The following is a 22826-nucleotide window of genomic DNA, read 5'->3' as shown; positions in this document are numbered from 1 at the left end:
GTTCTCTCATCCTTGCTCACATGGGTCCTCACTCAGCCAAGAGCTCTGCCAGGGCACAGCGGTGGCTCTCCATCCCCATTTGGCATCCAGTTAGGTGTCTGCACACAGTAGGACCATGGATGCGAGCTCAGTGAAGGAAATGGACGTCTCCACATCCTTTTCTAGCTAAATGCTCTCCCTTCATCCGTGGGCAGGAGAGCAGGCCCGTGTCCCCTTCCTGTGGCCCAGGCAGAGCCCCCCCATCACTGGAAGGCCTGTCATAGGCTAACACGGTCACCTTCAGGCATAGGGTGACTTGTGTTTGAGTCTCTGAATCTTAAACAGAAAGGCTTGGTATTAAAGCGTCTTTGTGGTCGCTGTGGCCTCCTGAGGTTTCTAACGTGTCTGTGTGTGTCCTTGTGTTTCACGTAGCACTTCCCTCCCCGCCAGCTGATATCAGCATCCACAACCGGAGCGCACATGGCATCCTCATCTCCTGGGTCCCCGGCTTTGATGGCTACTCCCCACTCAGCAGTTGCAGCGTCCAGGTAAACAGACATGCAGGGCACAGAGCAAAGTGGGGCTTTGGTGCCCTGTGCTCTCCCTGGCTTTTATTCCTCCCGAGGCTGGGTGCTGTGGGCACTTCGGCACCTCCGTGCAGTGCCCACACTGACCCTCCCTGCTCAGTGTCTGTCTCATGGCACTCCGCCCTAGGACGATGCCTCCTCCTCGTATGGCCAGGACCCAACCAGAAGGGGACCACGAGGCTGAGAGAATGAATTATTAAGGCACAAGAACACATCCCTAAGTCAGGGCTGGCTTGTGACCAGGCATTCCTGAAGCCAGGTACTCAGCGTCAACCTGGCTCCTCCAGGGCAGGTGGCCGTGAAGGACAGATGTGCAGGCCCAAGCCAGGTCACCTTTGCTGTCAAATGTAGCACTTTGGCCTATGGCTCCAGGAAACCTGGGCCTTAGAGGCCTTTCAAAGTCTTCACCCATTTTTAGCCACTCTCTAAAATTGGTATAAAATGGTGCTGCAAGAAATAGAGGTAAGTGCCGACCGTGATCCACGCCACGGGGTGGGCTCTGCTGAGTGCTTGCCTCATAAACATGGAAGGGGCGGCAGGAACCCTGCTGTGGCCTGCAGAGGGAGGGGGGCATTCAGCCAAGGGCTTTGCGGATGCTGTGTCACCAACACCCACCGCAGCACTGCCGCCTCGGAGCCCAGAGTGGTGACTCAGACCTCCAGCCCGGGCAGCTGGTGCCTCAAACTGTGCCCAGCCCACCTGTCCCTCTGAGTGTCAGCAGAGACACTGCATTTGGGAGCAGGCATGGGATGCGTGTGGCTTGTCCGTTGGATGCATTCTGCCCTGCACTTTGTCTTACAGTAGGGTAGGTACGGTGCCCAGCTTCATAATGCCTGCTCTTATTATTTACAAACACGTTAACCTGACACGGGTGGCTCATGCCCACACAGCTTAAGGAAGTGACAGTGACCTCCAGACAATTTATGTGTTGACGCCAGATGTTTTTAATGTCAAATGGAATTCATTTCCCTACTCCTATTGCCCCCAGTATTGTCTACCGCAGCTACTGCTCTGAAGAGTAAAAGCATACATTGTCCACAAAATCGCCTCACCCTCGCCCCGCCACCCCCAAAATCACCTCACGCTCGCCCCGCCACCCCCATAGCCTCACCCTCGTCCCACCTTCCCCATAGCCTCACCTTCGCCCCTCTACTCCAGCCTTGCTTATACCTTGCCAAGCCTTATTTGTAAACCGCCCAAGCACTGTCAAGCGTCAGGAGTTCTTGTGTGTCTACCAAGTCCTCACCAGGGATAGCCTTTATTTTAACAGCTGTTTTTGAGGTGTATTTCACACACCATAATATTCACCCATTTGAAGCATACAATTCAGGAGTTTCTAGTATATTCGCAGAGTTGTTCAGCCATCACCTCTATGTAGTGTCTGTATTCATCAGAGACACTGGGCGGTAGATTCCCTTGGGTTGGCTTTTTCTGGCTTTGGTATCAGGGTGATGCTGGCCTCATGGGACGAGTTGGGAAATGTTCTTTTTTCTATTTCTTGGAATACTCTGTGAAAGGTTGATGTTACTTCTTCAAATATTTGGTAGAAATCACCACAGAGGCTGTCTGGTCCTGGACTTTCTTTGTGGGACGTTTTCTTTTATTACTGACTCAAAAATCTCTACTTGTTAGAGGGCTATTCCAATTTTCTATTTCTTCTGAAGTCACTTTTGGCAGTTTGTGTCTTTCTAGGAATTTGTCCATTTCCTCTAAGTTATCTAATGTGTTGGTATACGGTTGTTCATAATATCCCATTATAATCTTTTTTTCTTTGTCATCAGTAGTTATATCCCCTGTTTCATTCCTGATTTTAATCATTTAGATCTCCCCTCTTACTTTCCTTGGTCACTTTAGCTAAAGCACAATTTTATTGATCTTTTTGAAGAATGAACTTTTGGTTTTGTGAATTTTTCTGTTTTCTCTTTCACTCATTTGTGCCCTAATCTTTATTTCCTTTCTTCTGTTTGCTTTAGCTTAGTTTGCTCTTTCTGTGTTGTTATTTCTTAAGGTGGAAGGTTAGGTGATTGTTCTAAATGTCTTCTTTTATAATATAGGCATGAATATGCTATTCATTTCCCTCTAAGCACTGCATTAGCTGCATCCCATAAGTTTTGGTGGGGTTTTTTTTGGTGTTTTTCCCGTTCATCTCAAGTTTTTTGTCATTTTCCTTGTGATTTCTTCTTTGTCTTATTGGTAATGTAGGAGTAAGTTGTTTAATTTTCACATAGTTGTGAATTTCTCCAATGTTCTTTCTTTGTTGATTTCTAATATTACTCTGTTGTGTTTGGAGGATACAATTTCCACCCTTATGAATTTATCAATGCTTATTTATGGCAGAGCATAAGCTCTGTCCCAGAGAGTACTCCGTGTGCACTCGGCCAGAGCTGGTAGGGTGTTCTACATCTGTCAGGTCAAGTTAGTTTATACTTTTGTTCAGTTCTTCTGTTTTCTTATTACTCTTCTGGCTAGTGGTTCTACTGATTATGGAAAGGGGGAAACTGAAGTCTCAACTATTGCTTTTGAATTGCTATCTCTCCCTTCAATTCTGTTGGTTTTTGCTTTATATAGCTCAGGGCTCTGTTGTTGGGAACTACCGGGGCCTGTCTCCCTAGATGGGGACCTGACTACAGCATGGTCCAGCCCTTAAAAACTGTTACCCAGTTGCTGAGCTGTTTGAAGAGCCCAAGAGGACATGGGGCTCCTCCCACACAAGAATGGTTGCCCTCAGGGGGACTTTTGGGGAAGAGCTGTCCCACCTCAAGAGCGGCAGGCTCAAGATAGACATGAAGTGGAGCAGGGCAGTTGGAAAGTCTGAGAACACCAGGTCTCCCTGAAGGTGGGAGAGGTGACACCCAAGCTTCACCAGCTCTCTCTCTCTTTGCCTTGGCTTTGGGTGGCCATGGCCTGAGTGAACAAGCTTCCTGTGAGCGCCAAACTACAGGCCTCCCTCACTCACCTTGGATCCTGTGGTGCCGACATGGTTATTGCCTTTGCCAAACAGCCAGGTCAGCCTCCCCTCACCCTTTCTCCTTTCCATGTCTGGTCGGGCAACCGGATTTAGCAAATAAGAAAGTTATTTTGCAAGTTAAATTCCATGAGTAATTCTGTGTCGTACCTATACCTATAATTATTTGTCGTGAACCTGAAATTTGACATATAACCAGTGCCTTATCCCTCTGGTTATCCTGGCAGGCTTGGTCAGGACTGGCTCGAGCCGTTACACTTGCATATTCTGAAGATTAACAATATTTCTCATTCCTGAAGGAAGCAAAGATAGTTGTAGTTTTGTAGCAGGTTCCTGATCCATTGCAGTTTTAAACTCTGACTTGGTAACAAATGAATGTTTTGGCCGAAATTCAGGTTCATGCTGTAGTAGGACACACCCTCGCACTTCCTTTGGTCCTGACATGAGTTCCTCTCTTCACCCATTTTTGGGCTGCATACTCTGCATCTATTTTTAACTCTCCCACGTACGTCTTGCCGTTTCATGCCCTCTTTTCCCTCAGGACCCACTATGAAGGCCTGTTATAGAAACCCCGTCTTCTTCCAGGAATGTGCTCTCAAAGGACGCCCTGCGCCTGGAAGTACTCCTGAAATGGGCGGGTGGACACAGGTTTCCTCCACCTTAGCTGCCGTGGTTGGTCACCAGGAAGGAGGTGCACACTCTAAAGTGAAGAGACAGATAGTGCTGTCTGCCAACTATCACCACCAAAACTTTCTCCAAATCTCTAAAACATATCAGTTCTTTCCTCTGAGTGCCTTCTTCGTCGTTCCCCCATAAGCCCCACCGGTCTCTCCACACACCTGTCCAGATGTCCTCTGTATGCCCAGGCAAGAGGGGGTTCCCAGCCAAAACCTCATCTATGTGACACTTCCACCCTTTTCCTTAAGCTCATCTCCTGTCTGGGAATGGAGACACCTGAGAATGGTTGTTTTTTTTCACTACATGTTTTTCAAATTTTCTATAGTGTGGTATACTTATAAAATTAGAAAAGACAAAATGATACTGAATAAAACAGAAGTAACCAAAAGCAAGTTGGGGTAAAAAAATCTTAAACCCTGTATTTATTTCCAGTCATAATGGGCTTGCAATCATGAAGTGTACAAAACCAATGTTGTTATTTCAGGACCTATGTGTTGCAATTTAGGCCAACAGGACACAAATCAACATTTTGGAATTCCAAATCCACTAGTGATACCTCGAGGGGTGTTGGGGCCAGGTCAAGACTCCACTGTGTGACAAGAAGCCAGCAGGGAAGCAATGAGTGGTGTGCTTATGTTCTTGGTGCTTTCTCCCCACCAAGAAATGTCATAAAATCGGCCCTATGTATAATATGCTTTTAGAGTGACTTCATAGGGGGTGGAGCTAGGGGAGAATACAGGACACACAAAAATTCACCTCCAGGAATAGCAGAGGTTTTCAAGCTACATAATGAAAAGAAATACAGATTTTTAAAAAAAAATCTGGTATCTCATCTTCTAAAGTAGGATTTGGGCAGTTTTCTTCAAAGGCCTAGGTAGTAATACTTCAGGCTTGGCCCTCGCATGTGATGCTTGTTGCCTTTGTTGCAGATTTCTGTGACACAGCTGAACGCAGTTGAAAATTGCACTGGTTCTGAGAGAGGAAAGGCCACTTTATTTTGTATTATAACATGAATTATAACCACCGTGCACATGCTGCTGTTAGGCATTGTCCTCAGGGCCATTAGCAGCCTGACTAACGCTCAGTAATAATGGTGGGGACACTGGTGTGTGGCCTGGAAGGAAGTAGGTGACTCCCCTGGTGGAAAGGAAGGCCCCATACACGGAAAGCCTCAGAGCCCGGGTCTGACATTCCTGCCACCTTACTCATCCTGGTCTACATGTCCACTCTTCACTTAGGTTCAGGAAGCTGACCCGCTGAGTAATGGCTCCATCATCACCTTTAACACCTCTGCTTCTCCACCTGTGTATCAAATCGAGCAGCTGCGCGCCCTGGAGAATTACAGAGTTGGTGTCTCCTGCAGGAATGAGGTCGGCTGGTCCGCGCTGAGCCCTTGGATCCTGGCCAGCACAACTGAAGGAGGTAACTGCTGGTTCAGAGCACCGCCCCTCACAGCACACGAATGAACACACCCCCCAGCCATGGTCTGGAGTTTCTGTTTGGTTTGGAGTGTCTTCATTTCTGGAGGAGAGTTTTATTGATATGGCCGGTAAAAATGGGAAAGAAGGTGTTTCCTTCTGTACTTTTAAAGGGTTAGTGACAAACTTACACTTAACTATGGATAGGTCATATTTTCTTTCACGTAGAAAAATAGTAATAATACCACATTCTTTATAGTGTACATTATTTTAAATTAAAATATAACAACATAGGCAGTGGCTCTTCTCCCAGCCTGCCCACTCCTACCACTCTGGGAGTGTATTGTCCTAGCCTCTTTCTTTGAATAAATCAATAAATTCACTGCTTGCTTAGCTTAAAAAAATTATGTATATGTATACATACATAATGTATATATATGTATATATATGTATATATATACATACATATCTATATATAGTCATGCGGGGGACCCTGCTTGCTGCTCCATGTGTCATGCAGGGTGTCATGCGGGGTCTCAGCTCCCGCTCCCCACATAAGAACGCAGGATATGGTGAGGCCAAAAAGGAACACCCACGGAGCCATAGGTAGGAGTGTCATACCACTATAGTCTCACTGGAGGCTGGATTCACACGACGTGTGACCTGCTGTCCGCTTTTCTGCCAACCGACCGACTCTCCGGTAACTGCACTCTGCCGTGCAAACTGCAGTCCGCGCTTGCTAGCCCCCATTTTCTGCTAGCGAAGCCATGGCAGTTATATTAGTGGCCAATGGCTCACTAGTTCACTGGTTACAGCTGAAGGCCAACTAGCCACCGCTGATGGCCATCCAATCACAGTTGATGGCCATTTACTACCCAAGTGAGCACCTTTCCACATGAAGCCGAGAGCCTGGAAACTGCACTCCTGGCTCTGTCCCCACATATATATATATACACACGAGAGAGAGAGAGAGGGGGCGAGCCAAAAAAATGTATAAACATTTTAAGAAAGGAAAAAATGATTAAAATTGTAATAATATATACCAATAACAAAAGATGAATACAAGTCATGTTTGACTTCTGCAATTACAAGAGGTACTCAAAATGGTTACCATCAGCATAATTTTAAAATAGTTTTTTCCTTTCTTAAAATGTGTATACATTTTTTTGGTACTATATATATATAGTACCAAATATAAAGTTATTACTCATAGCACCAAACACAAGAGAACTAATTAATTTGAAGACGGCTCATGTTCGCCAAACACTACTATGTGTAGGGACCACATTAGGTGCTTTATGTGCATTATTCTGTTAGATCCTCACAGCAGCCCTATGGACTAGGGACTGTTTTCTCTATATTGTCTTGCTCATAGCAAACTCAATTTACATCTTTAAACTTTAAGGGATTTTCTGTGTGCTGCTCTTGAATTCTGAGGTTCTTTCTCTTTTCTATGACTAGTGGAATGACTGTTGTTCAATCTGACTTGCACCGACTTCATTCTTTCCTCACGTAGACTTCTAGACCACTCAAAATCTGTCTCCTGCCCCTTGCTCCAGCCTCAATCAATCAGCGTTCTCCTCTTAGTACAGACTGTGGGACAGATCTCAGTCAGAAACTGTTAGCATTCCATCCTTGAGCAAATGTAACTCTAGTGCCCAAATTGCAAAATGTCTCCTTTCCTAAACAAGGAAGGAAAACATTTGAGAACAATTTTTACATGCCATGTCTCGCTTTCACTCAGTTCAGAATACTCTCTGATTTCTTCTTTGACCCATTAGTTGTTTAGGTGTATAACTTACTTTCCCCAAATTTGGGGGTTTTCTGGAGACCTGTACATTGATTCCTAAATTAATTCTGTTGGGGCGAGAGAACATAATTTGTATCACTTGAATCCTTTTAAATTTATTGAGACGTGTACTATGGCCCAGGATATGGTCTGTCTCAATAAACGGTGTGTGCGTGAAGAGAATATGTATTCCACTCTTATTAGAGGGAATGCTTTGTAAATATCAACTTCATCAAGTTGGTTGATCTTGTTTTTCAAATTGTGTTCTTACTGATTTTCTACCCACTTCTTTCAATTACTTAGAAAGAGGCATTGAATTCTAGTTATAATTGTGGATTTATCTATTTCTATTTGCACTTCTAGTAGGTTTTACTTTAAATATTTTCAAGCTCTGTTATTTTGTCCATAAATGTTTAATATTGCTGTGCTGTCCTAATAAATTGACTGCTTTATCATTATGAAATTATTTTCTTTATCCTTGGTAATATTATTTTTTTGTGAAATCTATTCTATTTGATATTATAATAGCCATTTATTTTTCTTTTGATTACATAGTATATCTGATTCATCCTTATTTTTTACTTCCTTACATCTTTATATACAATGTGTGTTTCATATATGCAGCATGTACCTTGGTCCTGCTTTTTAATCCAGTCACAATCTCTGCCTTTGAATTAGCATATTTAATCCATTAAAATGTAATGTGATTATTCATATGGGTAGGGTTTTTTTTTTGTTGTTTATTTGTTTTTTAGAGGAGCAAAGATTTTTATTAAAGCGAAAGTACAGCTCTCTTATGAGGTGGGTACCCGAAACTGGAATGCCCCCTCATACGGGTAGATTTAAATCTATCATATTTCCTCTCTGTTCTGTCTGTAATTTGCTTCCCTTTTCTTCTTTCTCTTCCTTCTATTGGATTAATTAAATATTTTTTATTCTATTTTATCTCCTTTGCTTATTTGCTATAACTCTTGTTTTCTGTTCTTTTAGTGGTTGCTTTAGAGTTAATACTATATGTGTTTACTTATTACCATTGACCTTCAAGTGATATTATACTACTTCACATACTGTGTAGGAACCTTCTAATTGTATATGTGCATTTCTTTCCTTCCAATATTTGTGCAATTGTTGTCATCCATTTTACTTTTACATATGTTATATACTCACACTACATTGTTATTGTTTTTGTCCCATCAATCAATAATCTTTTAGTGTGATTTCTGTAATTAGAAAAAAATGTATACTTACCCATAAAATTACCATTTCTAATGTTATTCAGTTTTTGGTATACATCCATATTTTCATATGGTGTCACTTTCCTTCATAAAGGACTTCATTATTTCTTGTTATATGGATCTGGTGAAGAATTGAGCTTCTGTATGTCTGAGAAAAATTTTTATTTTACCATTGATGTATTTCTTTTGCCTTTGTTTTTAAAATATATTTTTACTAGATACAGAATTCTAGATTCACATTTTTTTTCCTTTCAATACTTTAAAAATATTATTTCATGGTCTTCTTGCTTGAATTATTTCTGATAAGAAATCTGCAGTAATCTTTAATTGTTCCTCCGTATGTAATGTATCTGTATGTATTTTGTCTCTGGTTTTCCCTTTATTATTGATTTTGATTTAATTATGATGTGCTTTGGAATAGTTTATATATATATATATATATTCCTTGTGCTTGGGGCTCATTGAATTCTTAGATCTGTGTGTTTGTGGTTTGCATCAAATTTGGAAACATTTTAGCCATTATTTCTTCAAGTATTTTTTTTGTTGTTGTTCCCACCTCTCCTCTTCTTTGAGGACTCCAATTACACATATATTTGATCCCTTGAAGTTGCCTCATAACTCATTGATGCTCTTAATTATTTCCCCTGCTTTTCTGTTTTTTATTTTGGATTGTTTCTATTGTTGTGTTTTCAAATTCACTGATCTTTTCTTGTGCAGTATCTAATCTGCCATTCTATCCAGTGCATATTTGTCTCTCACATTGTATTTTTTGTATCTTCCATGTTTCTACTTAACTTTCAGACCATATGGAATTCAGTTAAAATAGCTGTTTTAATGTCCTTGCTAATTCTAACATCCGTGTTATTTTCTGGAGCAGTTTTGATAGAGTAATTTATATTCTTGTTATGTAGAGTACTTTCCAGGTTCTTGGCATGCCAGGTAATCTTTGATAGGCTTCCCAGCATTGTGAATTTAACCTTGTGGAATGCTAGGTATTTTTGTATTCCTGTAAGTATTGAGCTTTGTTTTGGGATACTGTTAAACTATTGGGAAAAGTTTGATCCTTTTGGATTTTGCTTTTAAGATTTATGAGGCAAGACCAGAACAGTGCTTAGTCTAACGTCAATTATTACTTGCTATTGAGACAAGACCATTATACATACTCTGCCCAGTGCTCCTTGAATCATTAGATTTTCCAGTCTAATTGCTGAGAACAGACTATTCCTAGCCCTGAGCGAGACCGTATCACATGTCCTAAACTGAAATTCATCTAACTGCTCCTGGAATCAGCAGAGTCGAGGAGAGTTATGGTTCCCTCTTGTTTTCCTTTCAGACATATCAGAAATATATGATGTAATCTCCCCTAAATACAACTACAGGCAATGGTTTGGTATATATTGTTCCAATTATTTTTGTTCCATATATATATATATATATATATATATATATATATATACACACACTTTTTTATTTCTAAAATGGATTGTTGATACATACTTTGTAGCAGTTTAATCTTTTCCTCCATTAAACATTTTTTCATTTCAATACATACTCGTATGATCCATCTAATTTTTTTCAGTAGCTGGGTAGTAAGTATTCCATTGGAAAATGTATCAAAATGTATTATATCACAGTTACTGACTGAGCATTACATTTATTCCTTTTTGGTCACTATTATGTTTCAATGACTATAATACCATCCACAGGATAATTTTTCTATATTAAATTCCCGGAAATAAAATACTTGGTCAAAGAGCATATTTTTTTAGTTTTAATATATATAGTCAAGTTCTTCCTTCTCAAAAAACAATGTAGTAACGACCTTAACCTATTTCCCAAATTACTTTGGAGATTATATATATATATATATATATATATATATACACACACACACACACACACACACACACACATATACACATATATATATAATTTTTTCCAAAGTACTTTAGATTTTATTGTCCTTGTATCTTTGTGAGAGATAGCAAATATTTAGATATGAAGTGGGTATGTGACTTAGCAGGATTTACTGTAAACTAGAGCATGAAAACTAGTGCTAAATGCTCCCATGCTGACATATAGCCAAGTAATTAACATCTGTTCCTCTGGTCTTCAATAATGAAATGTCTTACATATATATGAAGATTTATTGACTGATTAGCTCTGTTCAGACCATCAATCACCTGCCTCTGGACTTGAAAGTGGTGGCTTCCTTCTGAGAGTTCCCTGCCTTGTACACCTCACGTGACACAGACCTGACCCCCAGTCATTCTGGTTGACCTTCTGCCCCACAGGTTTCTGTTGGAGAAACTGTTCAAGTTGTATCTGCTTTGCTTCCCCAGGTGGGGGCCACGAGCAACACCATCATCTTCTCTGCCTTCCTCTCCTTTGTCCTTTTAGTTTGGAAAAGGCTGGCTTTTTAAAACTTATGTATTATCTCAATGGTTCTTAATTGAAAAGAGGGTGAAAATCTGCCGTTCATCTTAGTCTCAGCTGAGGGCTTCCCGCAGAACATTCAAAAACCAAGAAGAGAGGGGATCTCTGCCTGTGTGCTTTACCATGCGATCCTTCATCCTTCTCTCCTCTCCCTTTTTAGCCCCATCGGTCGCACCCTTGAATGTCACCGTGCTTCTGAATGAATCTAGTAACAAGGTGGACATCAGATGGATCAAGCCTCCGATTGAGCGGCAGGACGGGGACCTGGTAGCCTTCCGGATATCGCACGTGTGGCAGAGTGCCGACGTTTCTGTAAGTCGAGCGCCAACAGAGCGCACATCTCCTCTGATTTGCCAGCTTAGTGCTGTTTCAGAAGCGTTGATTTTGTTGTGAGAAGACCAGGTGTTACTGAGTTGGGCAAGGCACCTTACAGGGGGAGACGAAGAATGTCATTAAAATTGTAGGTGACTGAATACTTACAAATTCCAAGGGCTCGTTGGGGCTGCCTCACTCACTCATTCACTTGCTCGCTTATTGATGCGGTACCTGTGTGTGGAGCTCACCTCATTCTTGCTGCCAGGGAATTTGGGCTCTTGTAGGAAGATGCTGTGACCACCCAGGTAATCATAACAAAAGGTCAAGGAGCTACAGTGCTTAGCAGGCCAGCCGTTCACAGCTTCTTGGCAATGCCAGAGAACATGTTTCTGAAGAAGACTGTCAGGGAAGAACCCAGCCACACAGAGAATGGCAAGAGGTAACCAGAGGGCTGAGCAAACAACAGGCCACCTGATACAGCTCCACAGAAGTTGAAATTAGATGTGAGATTCAATGAACCAGAGCAAGGCTGTTGTTACTCACGGCACAGCGGACAGCAGGAGCCTCAGCCTGGTGATGCAGGTTCCCTGTCCTCAAGCTCCATGGGGCTGAAGGTCCTTGGGCCAAGACCTAGGCACCATGTACAGCGAGAAGCACACAGCCCATGGTCTGCACAGCCACCACCTTAACGGACGTCACTGCCTACTCAACCAGCCCCAAAAAGGCACAGGGTCAGGGATGGGGAGGCCTTGCCATTGGTCTGCTTAGCAAGACTGTGAAGGATGCTTGGGGCCCATGCAGACCACATCTCCTGCAAAGGTGGTACTTGATCTGGGCTTGGAGTAATTTTGAGTGGTGAAAATGGAGGAGATCAATTGAAAAGGATAATATGACAGGAGGCATAGTGTGACAGCTTTGGGGGGTCATGACTCGCTTAAGGGCCTGGAACATGAATGCTTTTAGGGGTGAAGCTGGACTGGAGAGGCATGGTCACGTGTGCAGGGCCTGAATTTGGCCGTAGTATCGGAGAGAGTTTGGTAAATCGCAAGTGAGCCAAGGAGGCTCTTGAGCCAGGAATACAACTTGAGAGTTGTACGTTACAAAAATGGCTCATACAACTGTTAACCTTTTACAAGTAAGAAAATTGAGTGTAATGATAAAAGTAACCTTCAAACCTGCCTTTTTTCCATTGGCGCGTACTACCGACTGACAGGTCACGCAGCCTCTTCCTCCTGCTGCTCGCTGAGAAGGTAGAGGAGACGATGGGCCGAGCTGGCCCTCCGGCACCCAGCAGTGTGACTGGGGGAAGGACACACTGGCTGGCAAAGGGAGGGCCAGGGGTCGTGCATGGCACCCAGCCCTGAAGACAACCTTGCACTCGCCCTCTAAGTACTTTATCTAAATGTTCAGCTCATCTAAAAAGTTATTTCGTAGCATCTTCTGGACTAGTGTTGGACAGTGTATCTGGGTGCCGTGGCCTAGCCAAGTTGGCACCTAAAGTTAACTGTCAAAATTGTTAGTGTGCGTCGATTGGATATAGGCCTGTGCTGGGAACTGAGGGATACGTCCACGTGTCAGAATGTCACATAGCCCTGCCTTACTGTCAAATGTGCCAAGAGCCTGTGGGGTTCAGCAAGGACACCTAGTGTAAATAGTAGTGTCATTGCACAACAGCAAACAAAAGGCAGAGGGGTCTACGTGACTCCTCCCTAAGTGCCAGCCAGTGCCCTTCCAGTGGGCATGGCGTTTTTAAGCGTGACTCCAGTCAAGCCAGTGGGACATCCTGACTTGATTACTATCCAGTCTAGGTACAGTGAGAATACTTGACCGAAAACAGAAGTGGGGGACACAGCTGAGTGGTGATGCCTGGGTGTGGGGTGTGGGCAGCTCCCAGACAGGTCCCCTTCCCTTGGGAAAGGAAGAGGGTTAAGGCGACGCTGACCTCTTTGGGACGAGGCAAATGCCCTGGTTTGACTGCATTACTTTCGTGTTTCCTGTTCCTGATCCTGTAACCCTGGAGACGAATCAGATTTCAGCATCATCGTGGCATTTGTACAGGACATCACATGAACATCACGTAGCTTCTTGATGGGACAGAGGGATGGGGGCACCGCTGTACCCACTGGGGATATCCAAGCTTTGTTTCAGCCGTTTTAAACCTCACATCATCCAACTTTTGCCAAAACTGCTGTTTCTCAATAGGACTGTTGGGGGGTATTGTTTTTCCTTTCTTGCCTCAGTTTACCTATCAGGAAGCAGACTGTTGTAAGCAGGAGGTGATGGGTAGAGGAGAAAGAAGAGGGCTTCAAAGTCCCTAACCTCGTGCCTGATAGGAACTGGCTGCAGCACGTTACTTGTGGTGGTCAAACCCTGCGTAGGAGACTCCCAGCCACACCGGAAGGGGCCTGCGTGTCTTAGTGTTTGTCCCCAGGCATCATGCAGGGTGCCCCCTGGCTGGGTCAGGGGGATCGAATCTTAGGGGAAAGCTCCTTTTCACAGCACCGACTTCTCAGGGTAGTACGTGAAGGCACAGGCATTGTGTCTCAGTTCGGTGGGAATTCTGTCTCTCTCTGGCTGGCAGAAGATAGTGGTCAGCAGACACACAAGCAGCCTTCTTTAGACAGGCCCTGGAGCTGAAGGGCAGGGCTGATGACAGCCCCATGCGTGATGCAGCCGCAGGGAGTCTAATGCACTAACTGCCACTACCACTCAGCTGGGAAGGGCATTCTTGTCGCCTTTGTTCCGAGAGGTCCCCTCAGCAGTAAGAACAATGCTTCCACACTATGCTTGGGGCTGTGACCTTTCCAGTCATTACCTCCTTGGAGAGGCTGGATCATCCCAGTGGGAAGACATTTGCCTTGCAGTTGTCTACTCTTTGTGCATCATGACAGTCTTGTGACAACGGAAGACTCAGTGGCTCGGTTTACCTTGGATAACTTCCTGCTGAGGCGCAAGGGCAGCCAGTAAGAAAACATGCACAGCCAGCTCCGGAAGGAGGCTGCAGCCCCAAGCAACATGGAAAGGACTTCTGCGCCCTCCACGTCTATTTCCCAAACATCCTTCATTTCGAAGGGGCAGCTGTTAGGCCCAACTTCATCTCTCAGAATTGTCCTTTCATTCTGTTTTTAGAAAACTAACGCTGTGTCTTCGTTATGTAAGGCAACAGATTTGGCTATTTTTGAAAGCGATTTGCAGTCACTATTCTAATAAAGCTGGGTTATGGTGGTTGTGCTGAAAACTTAGTTTCGAAGGTTTATACCTTTGTTATCCCACTCCTGATATTTACTGTACTGACATTTCCTAGATCTTGATGAAGATAGTGACCTTTTTTTTGGTTCTGTTTTTCTTGATATCCTTTGTCTTCTAAAGAGAAGCTCAAAATCTAAAGGTCAGGAACAAATACAGTTTGCTCTCCTTGAAGTTAGAGAATGTCTTGCCCATCTTGGCACCATATGAATGCAGGTCACGAACGTCCAGCATGGGTGTTTACGGCATCAAAGTCTCCATGCACGGACCTGGCCAACATCTTGCTCCACAGGAGAATGTCCCCCTGTGACTGGGACAGTCTTGTGATGAGTGTGCACTGGTGTTTCTCATCTCACTGTCATTCCCATAAGATGGAAAAAAATTCAGTGAGCAAATAAGTTTATAAAATATTGATTTTGATGCACTTTCTTGAAGATCCAAAGAACATACTGGCAAGTTCCAGGCTCTGCAATGTTCTGTAGTAAAGAAATCAGTTTAGTGGTGGCCAGATGGCTCAGTTGGTTAGAGCGTGAGCTCTGAACAACAGGGTTGCTAGTTCAATTCCCACATGGGCCAGTGAACTGTGCCCTCCACAACTAGACTGAAGACAACGAATTGCCACTGAGCTGCTGGAGGGGCAGCCGGATGGCTCAGTTGGTTAGAGCAACAAGGTTGCTGGTTCAATTCCATCCATGGGATGGTGGGCTGCGCCCCCTGCAAGTAAAGATTGAATACGGCAACTGGACTTGGAGCTGAGCTGCGCCCTCTACAACTAGATTGAAGGACAACGACTTGGAGCTGATGGGCCCTGGAGAAACACACTGTTCCTCAATTTAAAAAAAAAAGAAAAGAAATCAGTTTAACCTTGACCCAGGAATTGCCCAGACGTTAGACAGAGACTCGTTTTGATGCCGGTCATTCTTGTAGAGCTTGTCGCCTGGGACATGGCTCTAATGCTAATTTGACTGTGTTTGGAAAGCGTGGAGACCCCAGACCAGAAGGAAGTTTCATAGCAAGTTGTTATGGAGAACCAGCTTCCTCAGAGACGCTGGGAGGGAAGCCGCAGTGCTCTCGAGGGGTCCCCCCCTGGCCGAGACCTCCGCCCCCATATACTGCGTGTCTGGGTGTTGTGCCCCTCCCACGGCCCTCCCTACTTTCTCCCCCTCTCTCACTGTCAAAGGAGGGCACAGCATCTCTGCTGCTGTCATTTTAAGGTACAAGAAACAGGCAGGGTTCTTCTGAGACAGGCCACTCAGAGGTCTGAAACACTTTGAAGCCCAAGAGTCAGTCAAGGATGGTACTTTTTTCCCAGAGGAGGAAACTGCAGTGGTGATAAACTTGGTGAATGGGTCAGACGTCTTGGTTTGGGGAAACAAGACAGGCTTGAGACATACTGCAAGGCCAATTCTGCAAGGAGGACCTAGGTTTATAGGGAAAGAAGACCCAAATGTGACTCACTGTTGAACCCAGTGTAGGAAGAAGAGTCGCCCCTCGATCGCTTGTTGTACGCTAGATCACGTGCTCAGTCTTTCCCACAAAGGAACTCAACCCTTACAAGACACGGGGAGGAAGAACCTCTACTTCTCAATGTCCATTGGAGGACATTGGGGCTCAGAGGCGTTGAGTAACATACCCAGCATCACACAGTTCGGAAGTGGCAGCACTGGGATCAGAACCCTGGTCTGACTGACCCCAAAGCCAGTATTTCTCAGAGCCCCCCTGCACTTACCCAGATGCCCTTGGCTTTCCTCACAATATCGCATCTCTCGTTCACACTCCACCGTGTGGTGCCTTAGCAGAAAGAAGTCAGAACAGGACATGTTGGAGAGTAAGACGTGAGAGTTTTGCATTGATGCCTGTGAACTTGGAGCATGACAGAAACTTATCTGGGAGTCCTTTCCCCATTGAGCATCATGGTTCTTTGAGGCAGTAAGAGGGGCCATCTTCTTAAATCCAGCTACGAAAGAACAGGTGGTGAATTCCTCCAGAGCTGGGGAGGAACCGCAGACACCACTGCGGTTGCCCCGACTAACTAGTGCCACCTGAGAAAGAAGGTGTCACGTTTCACAGATGTGCTCGTAATGTGCCCCGACAGGCCAGGCCCACGTACACGTGAGTGGAGTTGTAGTCAGTGCCATAGTACCTTTCATTTCCCGGAAATGCGCTTAGATTCAAAGTCCTTGATGGGCCTATGCTGGTGAAAAATGAAGTGTCATGTGCCCATGACCGACTCTCATACCAGGGACATGGCCCCACTTCTGCAGTCGGCCCCCGACACTGAGGGGACCCTCCACACAGCACTCTTCTGCACGTGTTTAATTTTAAAAGGGTTTCTCTGTCAGCTTTCAAAATCAAATGATATTTGAGGATGTGGATATGGTCACGCCTCTCTTTACACACTTGGCCTCAAAACAGAAGGGATAAAAATCAATTTTTAAAAACAGTGATCATTTTAAAACTACATTGAAGCTTGCCGTTCAAGTATATTCTTATTAGAGAAAATTGTTAAACCTGCACTAGAATATTTGTCATCTACCTTTCTAATCATGACTTCAACATGTATTATAATCCCACCCCTAAACTGGTATAATTCCTTATGGATTTCCCAAAGTGTGGTCAGTGAGTGGTACCCGGCCTCACTTCCATCCCTCAGCGTGAGGATGGCAGCTGTGATGATGGCCATTCCTCCACTAGGGTGACAATTTGCTCCAGGCCAGATGCCATTCCAAGCACTTTACATGGATTAGCTCTTTACTGACTTGTAGACCAGGAGGTGAAAATTAAGTAGCTTCTCTGGGTTTTTATAGTGAGTCATAGGCCCTAAGACAATAGGTATCATAAACAACCTTTATGTTTATTTCTCAAAGGACAATTCTGCTTTTGTCAGCATTTCTCTGATTAAATTCTTGCATTTCCTCTGATTTGGAGATCATTTCTCTCATAAATGATACCTTGTATTTGAATCTTTGTTGACAAAATGTAGGGAACAGAAGCAGGCCCGTGCTCCTGGTTGGACATGAAGAGCTGTCAGGTGGTAAACTGAGGCAGCTGCATTGTCCCTTGGCCACCTGCTTGGCTCATGGCAGCAGGACCGGGGTTCGAACCAGGGAGCTACTCTCTGCTTGATGATTTTCTGTACCTCCCAAATTAGAGAATGACCAAATAACCCGTAATCAAAACCGAGTTTGCTCCAACTCTGCAATGTATGTGCAATGAGTAGTAAATAAGTAAATAAGTAAATAAGTCCTACAGTACAGTGAAAACAGACCACAGTGTTGTGTTGTAATAGCCAAGCGACTAGATCCTAATTGCCCACGCTAAAGGAAATGGTAACTGTGGTGTGAGGGTTAACTGGGGCTGCAGTGGCAATCATATCATGATGCATCAATGTGTCAGATCAACATGCTGTACACCTTAAATTTATGCAGTGCTACATGTCAAATATATTTCAATCAGAAAAACCGGGTTCGCCAAAAATAAAATCCTCTATTTCTAAAAAAATATTGTCTGAATATGCCCCCCAAAAAAAGTTAATTATTAATTTGTTTACTTAATTAACAACAACAAGAAAAAACCTGTTAAGTCTCTTTGCAACAATGGAGTCCAGTGAGGTAGAAAAAAACAACAATTTTAAGGCCATATTTTCCCTTTTCATTCCTCGTCTGAGGGCATTTCCGGGTCCTTGTGGTCATTGTCTGTAGTTTAGTGATAGTCTCTGGGTGGCTGACTCAGGTGACCCCTTGGTCACAAGTGATGGAACTGTCCTCTGCTTAAGGGCTGAGCTGGTTCCACCCTGCACCATGGTTAGAAGTGACCAGCATGGGACTGAGTGACCAGGGGACAAAGTTACCCTCCAAACCAGGCTGTTGCTGTTCATTGGTGACCCGTGACGTTTGTGCCCCACATGACGTGACAGTTTTCTCTTTCTCTCTGTGAAACAGCTCTTCACAATTCAGAGGTAAAGACATGTGCTTAGAGCTGCCACCGGACAGTCCTCATTTGAAAAGCCAGCCCTAGATACACAATTAGGCTCCAACCCCAGAGAATGTCGTGATACGCCAGGTTGGAATCCAAGGGCAAAGCGTTGTGTAAACACTTAGTCCTGGTTATGTTTTCAAAAGTCAGCTTTCCCCTGTGTTCTCATGGATCAAGTTACATGGCAGTGGCTTTAAAACAAAAGTCAAACCAGATTTTGAAAAACCGGACAAATTGTGCATTTGTCACACTGGAAGGAAAAAAATAGTGTCAGTGCCCTCCTCAGTGGAGATTTTAGTCAAAATGCTTATAATTGCCAGGAGCAGGAGCCCACAGTGCTGGCTTGAGGCAGGCACGCTGTGGAAGCACGCCGCTGCCCCTGGGTGTGGGAGGGGCGCCTTCCCTCTGGAGGAAGTGTGGCACCCGGCATGTCATGCCCTTTCCTTTCTTCTTCGTCCCCAGAAAGAGCTGTCTGAAGACGTCGGCCAGAACAGCAGTCGTGCTCAGATCCCCATCCGTGTCCACAACGCCACCTGCACAGTGAGGGTCGCGGCTGTCACCAAAGGAGGGGAGGGGCCTTTCAGTGCCCCAGTGAAAGTCTTCGTCCCTGCACACGGTGAGAGCGGGCAGCCGTGGGTGACAGAGCGCTCCACCCAGGTTGGATGGCTGGGTTAAGGCTGAGGAATAGAGGGTCCCTGGGGGGACACGCCTTGCCAACGTGTGAGTCCTCCCACCAGCGTCACTGTGAGTGCACTGAGTGACAGGAGGAGTGGCCCCCTGGGTACTGAGTCAGACTTGGCTGATTCATGTGACATTTCATGGCTGAGTACTGGAGAGGCAGGTGGCTCGTGTCTCTCTCTACGACCAGTACTGTTTGCCACTTGATCGTGTCCAGTGCCCACTGGGCTGTTGTCATCAGTGCTGCTTGCTGTGTCACCACCTGTGCGAGCCTTGGCCAGTGTGCTTCGTGTTGACTAGTGCAGGACATGCAGTGTTTCCTCTGCCCTGGGCTCCCTGAGCCAGGGCCCAGCCATGCGTGCTGGCTTCTGCAGGTTGTTCGAGTGCCCTTTGGCACAGAGCCGCCGTGGTGCCCCAAGTAGCCCAAGCGTGTACTTGCTTCCAGAGACCTGGGGAGCCACCTTTGCTCTGACTGTACCCCCCTGGGTATTTGATGTTAACACTGTGACCAAGTCCATGCACAGGCATGTGTGTCAGCGTGACCTGGGTATGTACTCGTTAAGTCCTTGTGGCAGACGGGCTTGTGAGCAGACCGCGGCGTCCCCGTCTGGCTCTTCCCATGGCCCTCAAACACATGCTCCCGTTAGTGCCAAATCAGAGCCACATTATGGTTCCTGCAGCCCCGAAGCTCTGTACCTGGGGACCCTGAGAAACTGGGGGTGGGCACACAAGGCTTGTCAGCCTTTTAGAAATTCAAAGACAGTGAGACTCTGATTGTAAAGGCAGAGGTTAAAAGTTGAGACTTTCAGGTGACAGCGCTTTAACCTTCATACACATTAAATTCTCCAGAATTATAAAGAGCTTTGCTATCCTGGCAGCCCTTGCTTTGCACGATCTAGTATGCGTACATGTCACCACACTGAGGCAGAGAACCCCATTCGTGAACATGATGGTTCAAGTTTGAGTTACCTTCACGAGAGGAATGGCACAAGCATGCACTGCACCGCCAGCTCTTCAGCCCACACTCTACACCTAACAGATGCGTCGTGACTGCAACCAGTGAGGCACTTCTCAGCCTACGGGTGGTTGGTCACCGTACTTCTGTTATTCGCTTCACTCACATCTAAGGCACATCCCCTGTTGCCGCCTTGTCACCAAGTGACTAACCCACGTTTTACAAAAAGAGACAATTGAAAGAGGGAGATGGTGAGCAAAGAGGAAAGTGCAACCGGAAAGGAAAAGGGAGCATTGGAGGTGGGCTTCAAGGTGGGGAGTTATCTGGGGAGTAGCCAGGGACTCCAGGCATACAGCCAGGGACGCAGAGAAGGTGGGTGTACCCACATGAATGGAGCGATCGCACCTAAAAGGGCGACATCCCAGAGAGAGGTATGCTGGCCAGTCTTCCCACGAAGGAACTCCCAGAGATACTTTACAACATCGAAAATACAAAGGATGTGATGCTGGGACCAACCCAAATTTAGAAAGCGGTGTGGCAATGCACAGAACTAGGAAGCAGATTCTGCCCACATCAGGAGTTACAGGACTAGGAGGCAGGCCCTGTCACACTGCTCCTGATAAGTGTTTACACAGAAACACAACGTTTTCAGTCTCAATATTTCTAGGGTTGTAACTACAGTGTACCAGAAAAGTATGAGTTTTCCCAGTTTTTCACTTCCTCATACCTGTGTAGCTGACATGAATAGAGTTAGCCAGGTTCCCTCTGCACAGCCTCAGCTCACAATGTCACCATGAGGGCCATGTGCATCTGTAGTCACCACATGTACCAGGACTAAGTTCTAAAGCCTCTGGCCATTGGCTCTTCCCTGGGATAAAGCGGCGTTTCAGATCCCGGAGAAGGGTTCTGAGTCTCTCTCCTGGTCTCCCACCAGCTTGGGTCGATTTTGCCCCCTCGTCGACCCCGGCGCCTGGCAGCACAAGCCCTGTGCTTATTGTCCTTGGCTGCTTCTGCGGATTTGTCCTGATTGGGCTGGTGTTCTATGTTTCTCTGGCCATCAAAAAGAGAGTCCAGGAGACGCGGTTCGGGTAAGTGTCCCAGATGAGATGCCCAGTGGTGTCGATGAGGTTAGCATGCCAATGACAGTACCTGTCCCGCCAGCTAGCGCCTCCGTATTCTAGCCAGGTACCCTATCTTATGCTTGCCCTGGGGCCAGCAGCTCCTTCGCTGAGGCCCTTGCTGCAGAGGCAGCCAGCCCAGGAGGACTTGTTCACACCCGGGACCAGCCAGGTCTTCGCCACTCGAAGTCAGTTGCTGTTAAATAAGGATTTTTATTAGAAACTTTAAAAAGGATCCTGGTTATTGGGCGTCAGTGACAGTGGCGACAGCAGGTGGGGGGGAAATTTTAAAAATAAATAATTTTTAAAATGATCCTAGTTATTAAAAAAATAATTATTATAAAGTAAAATTGAAGGAAATTCACCAAAGCATTAGCAATTTTGGATGGTGTAATTGTGGGTGATTCTGTGTTTTCTTTTTTTGCTGTATTTTACAGATTTTCTATGAGGGTCAATTATTTTTCCAATAGAGAAAAACTTTATATGTTCACATTAAAATTTAAGCTCTTTTTATTTTCTATACATCTGACTTTTATTGCCAAACAGTAGTTGACTATCAGGAGAAATGTTAAAGCAGCCCATGAAAATGTGTCTGTGTGTATAAATGCTGTTTTTGGAACTCAGTGTGCTCGGGCTCCCGTCCCTCTGCAGGGAGTCTGGATTCCTGTGAAATCTAGTGTGTCTCTCATGGGTTGGAAGGAGTATTTTGTAAAAGAGGGAAGTTATTGACAGCTTGGTGTAGGACAGAATGGTGGGGAGGAGGTGGCTGTGTTGGGGATGGCTGGTACAGCCTCCCTCCGCTCAATGCGTGAGCAGGCAGCACTCCATCCAAATCTCCCTGTGATCAGAGAGGGAGTTCCTGCAAGGAGGCTCCCCTCCCTCTCCGTGTCCATCCCAGTGGTGGCGGCCGGGTACCCACAGCACTTACAACTCTGTCCTTGTCATTGTATGTATCAGTATGTGAATTCTGAGAATGACTATTTTAAAGATGTGGACAAAATGCCATCCAAACCCTGGACACATAGTTGAGTATAACATTCCCCAGAGTCAAGGTATAGGTTGGGGCTCATCACGGAGAGCCTCTGCAGAAGGCATAGGAGTAGTTAGATAATCCATGTACATTGAAGGCCTAGTTGCTGGGCATTGTGGTCGCCCGGGGTACATGGTGAACAAAGCAGGCACCACCCCTGCCGTCATAGGGCTCACAGTTAGTGGGTAGTCAGGCTAATCCCACAAGTGAATATAAAATGGCAACTGTGGTAAATTCCATGTAAAAGGACTTTAAGAATGTGTAACAGATTTACTGCATTAAGAAAGGAAGGAAGGACCTCCCCACAGAGCTGACATCTGAGCTAAATAAGGCACAGCACATGCAAAGGCACTGTGGTGCAGGCAATCTGGCCCCCAGACGGATGCCCCAGACTACAGGATGTGACACCTGGGGTCCAGCAT

The 22826-nt window shown here is 45.3% G+C and overlaps 1 protein-coding gene across 2 annotated transcripts in view; it reads left to right on the top strand.

Moving 5' to 3' along the window:
• MERTK (MER proto-oncogene, tyrosine kinase) overlaps positions 1 to 22826 on the top strand; it is an 85750-nt gene that overhangs the window by 44385 nt on the left and 18539 nt on the right. For both annotated transcript variants that reach the window (XM_019714516.2, XM_019714517.2), the window contains exons 6-10: positions 412 to 527; positions 5448 to 5631; positions 11248 to 11399; positions 19086 to 19239; positions 21191 to 21344. In XM_019714516.2, coding sequence (XP_019570075.2) covers positions 412 to 527; positions 5448 to 5631; positions 11248 to 11399; positions 19086 to 19239; positions 21191 to 21344 — 760 coding nt within the window. The remainder of the gene's footprint in view (positions 1 to 411; positions 528 to 5447; positions 5632 to 11247; positions 11400 to 19085; positions 19240 to 21190; positions 21345 to 22826) is intronic.

This window comes from Rhinolophus sinicus, linkage group LG05, assembly GCF_036562045.2.
Source record: "Rhinolophus sinicus isolate RSC01 linkage group LG05, ASM3656204v1, whole genome shotgun sequence".
In the NCBI taxonomy this organism is placed as follows: Eukaryota; Metazoa; Chordata; class Mammalia; order Chiroptera; family Rhinolophidae; genus Rhinolophus; species Rhinolophus sinicus.
The sequence above is the reverse complement of the archived record's forward strand: the minus strand, read 5'-3'. Positions and strand labels throughout refer to the sequence as shown.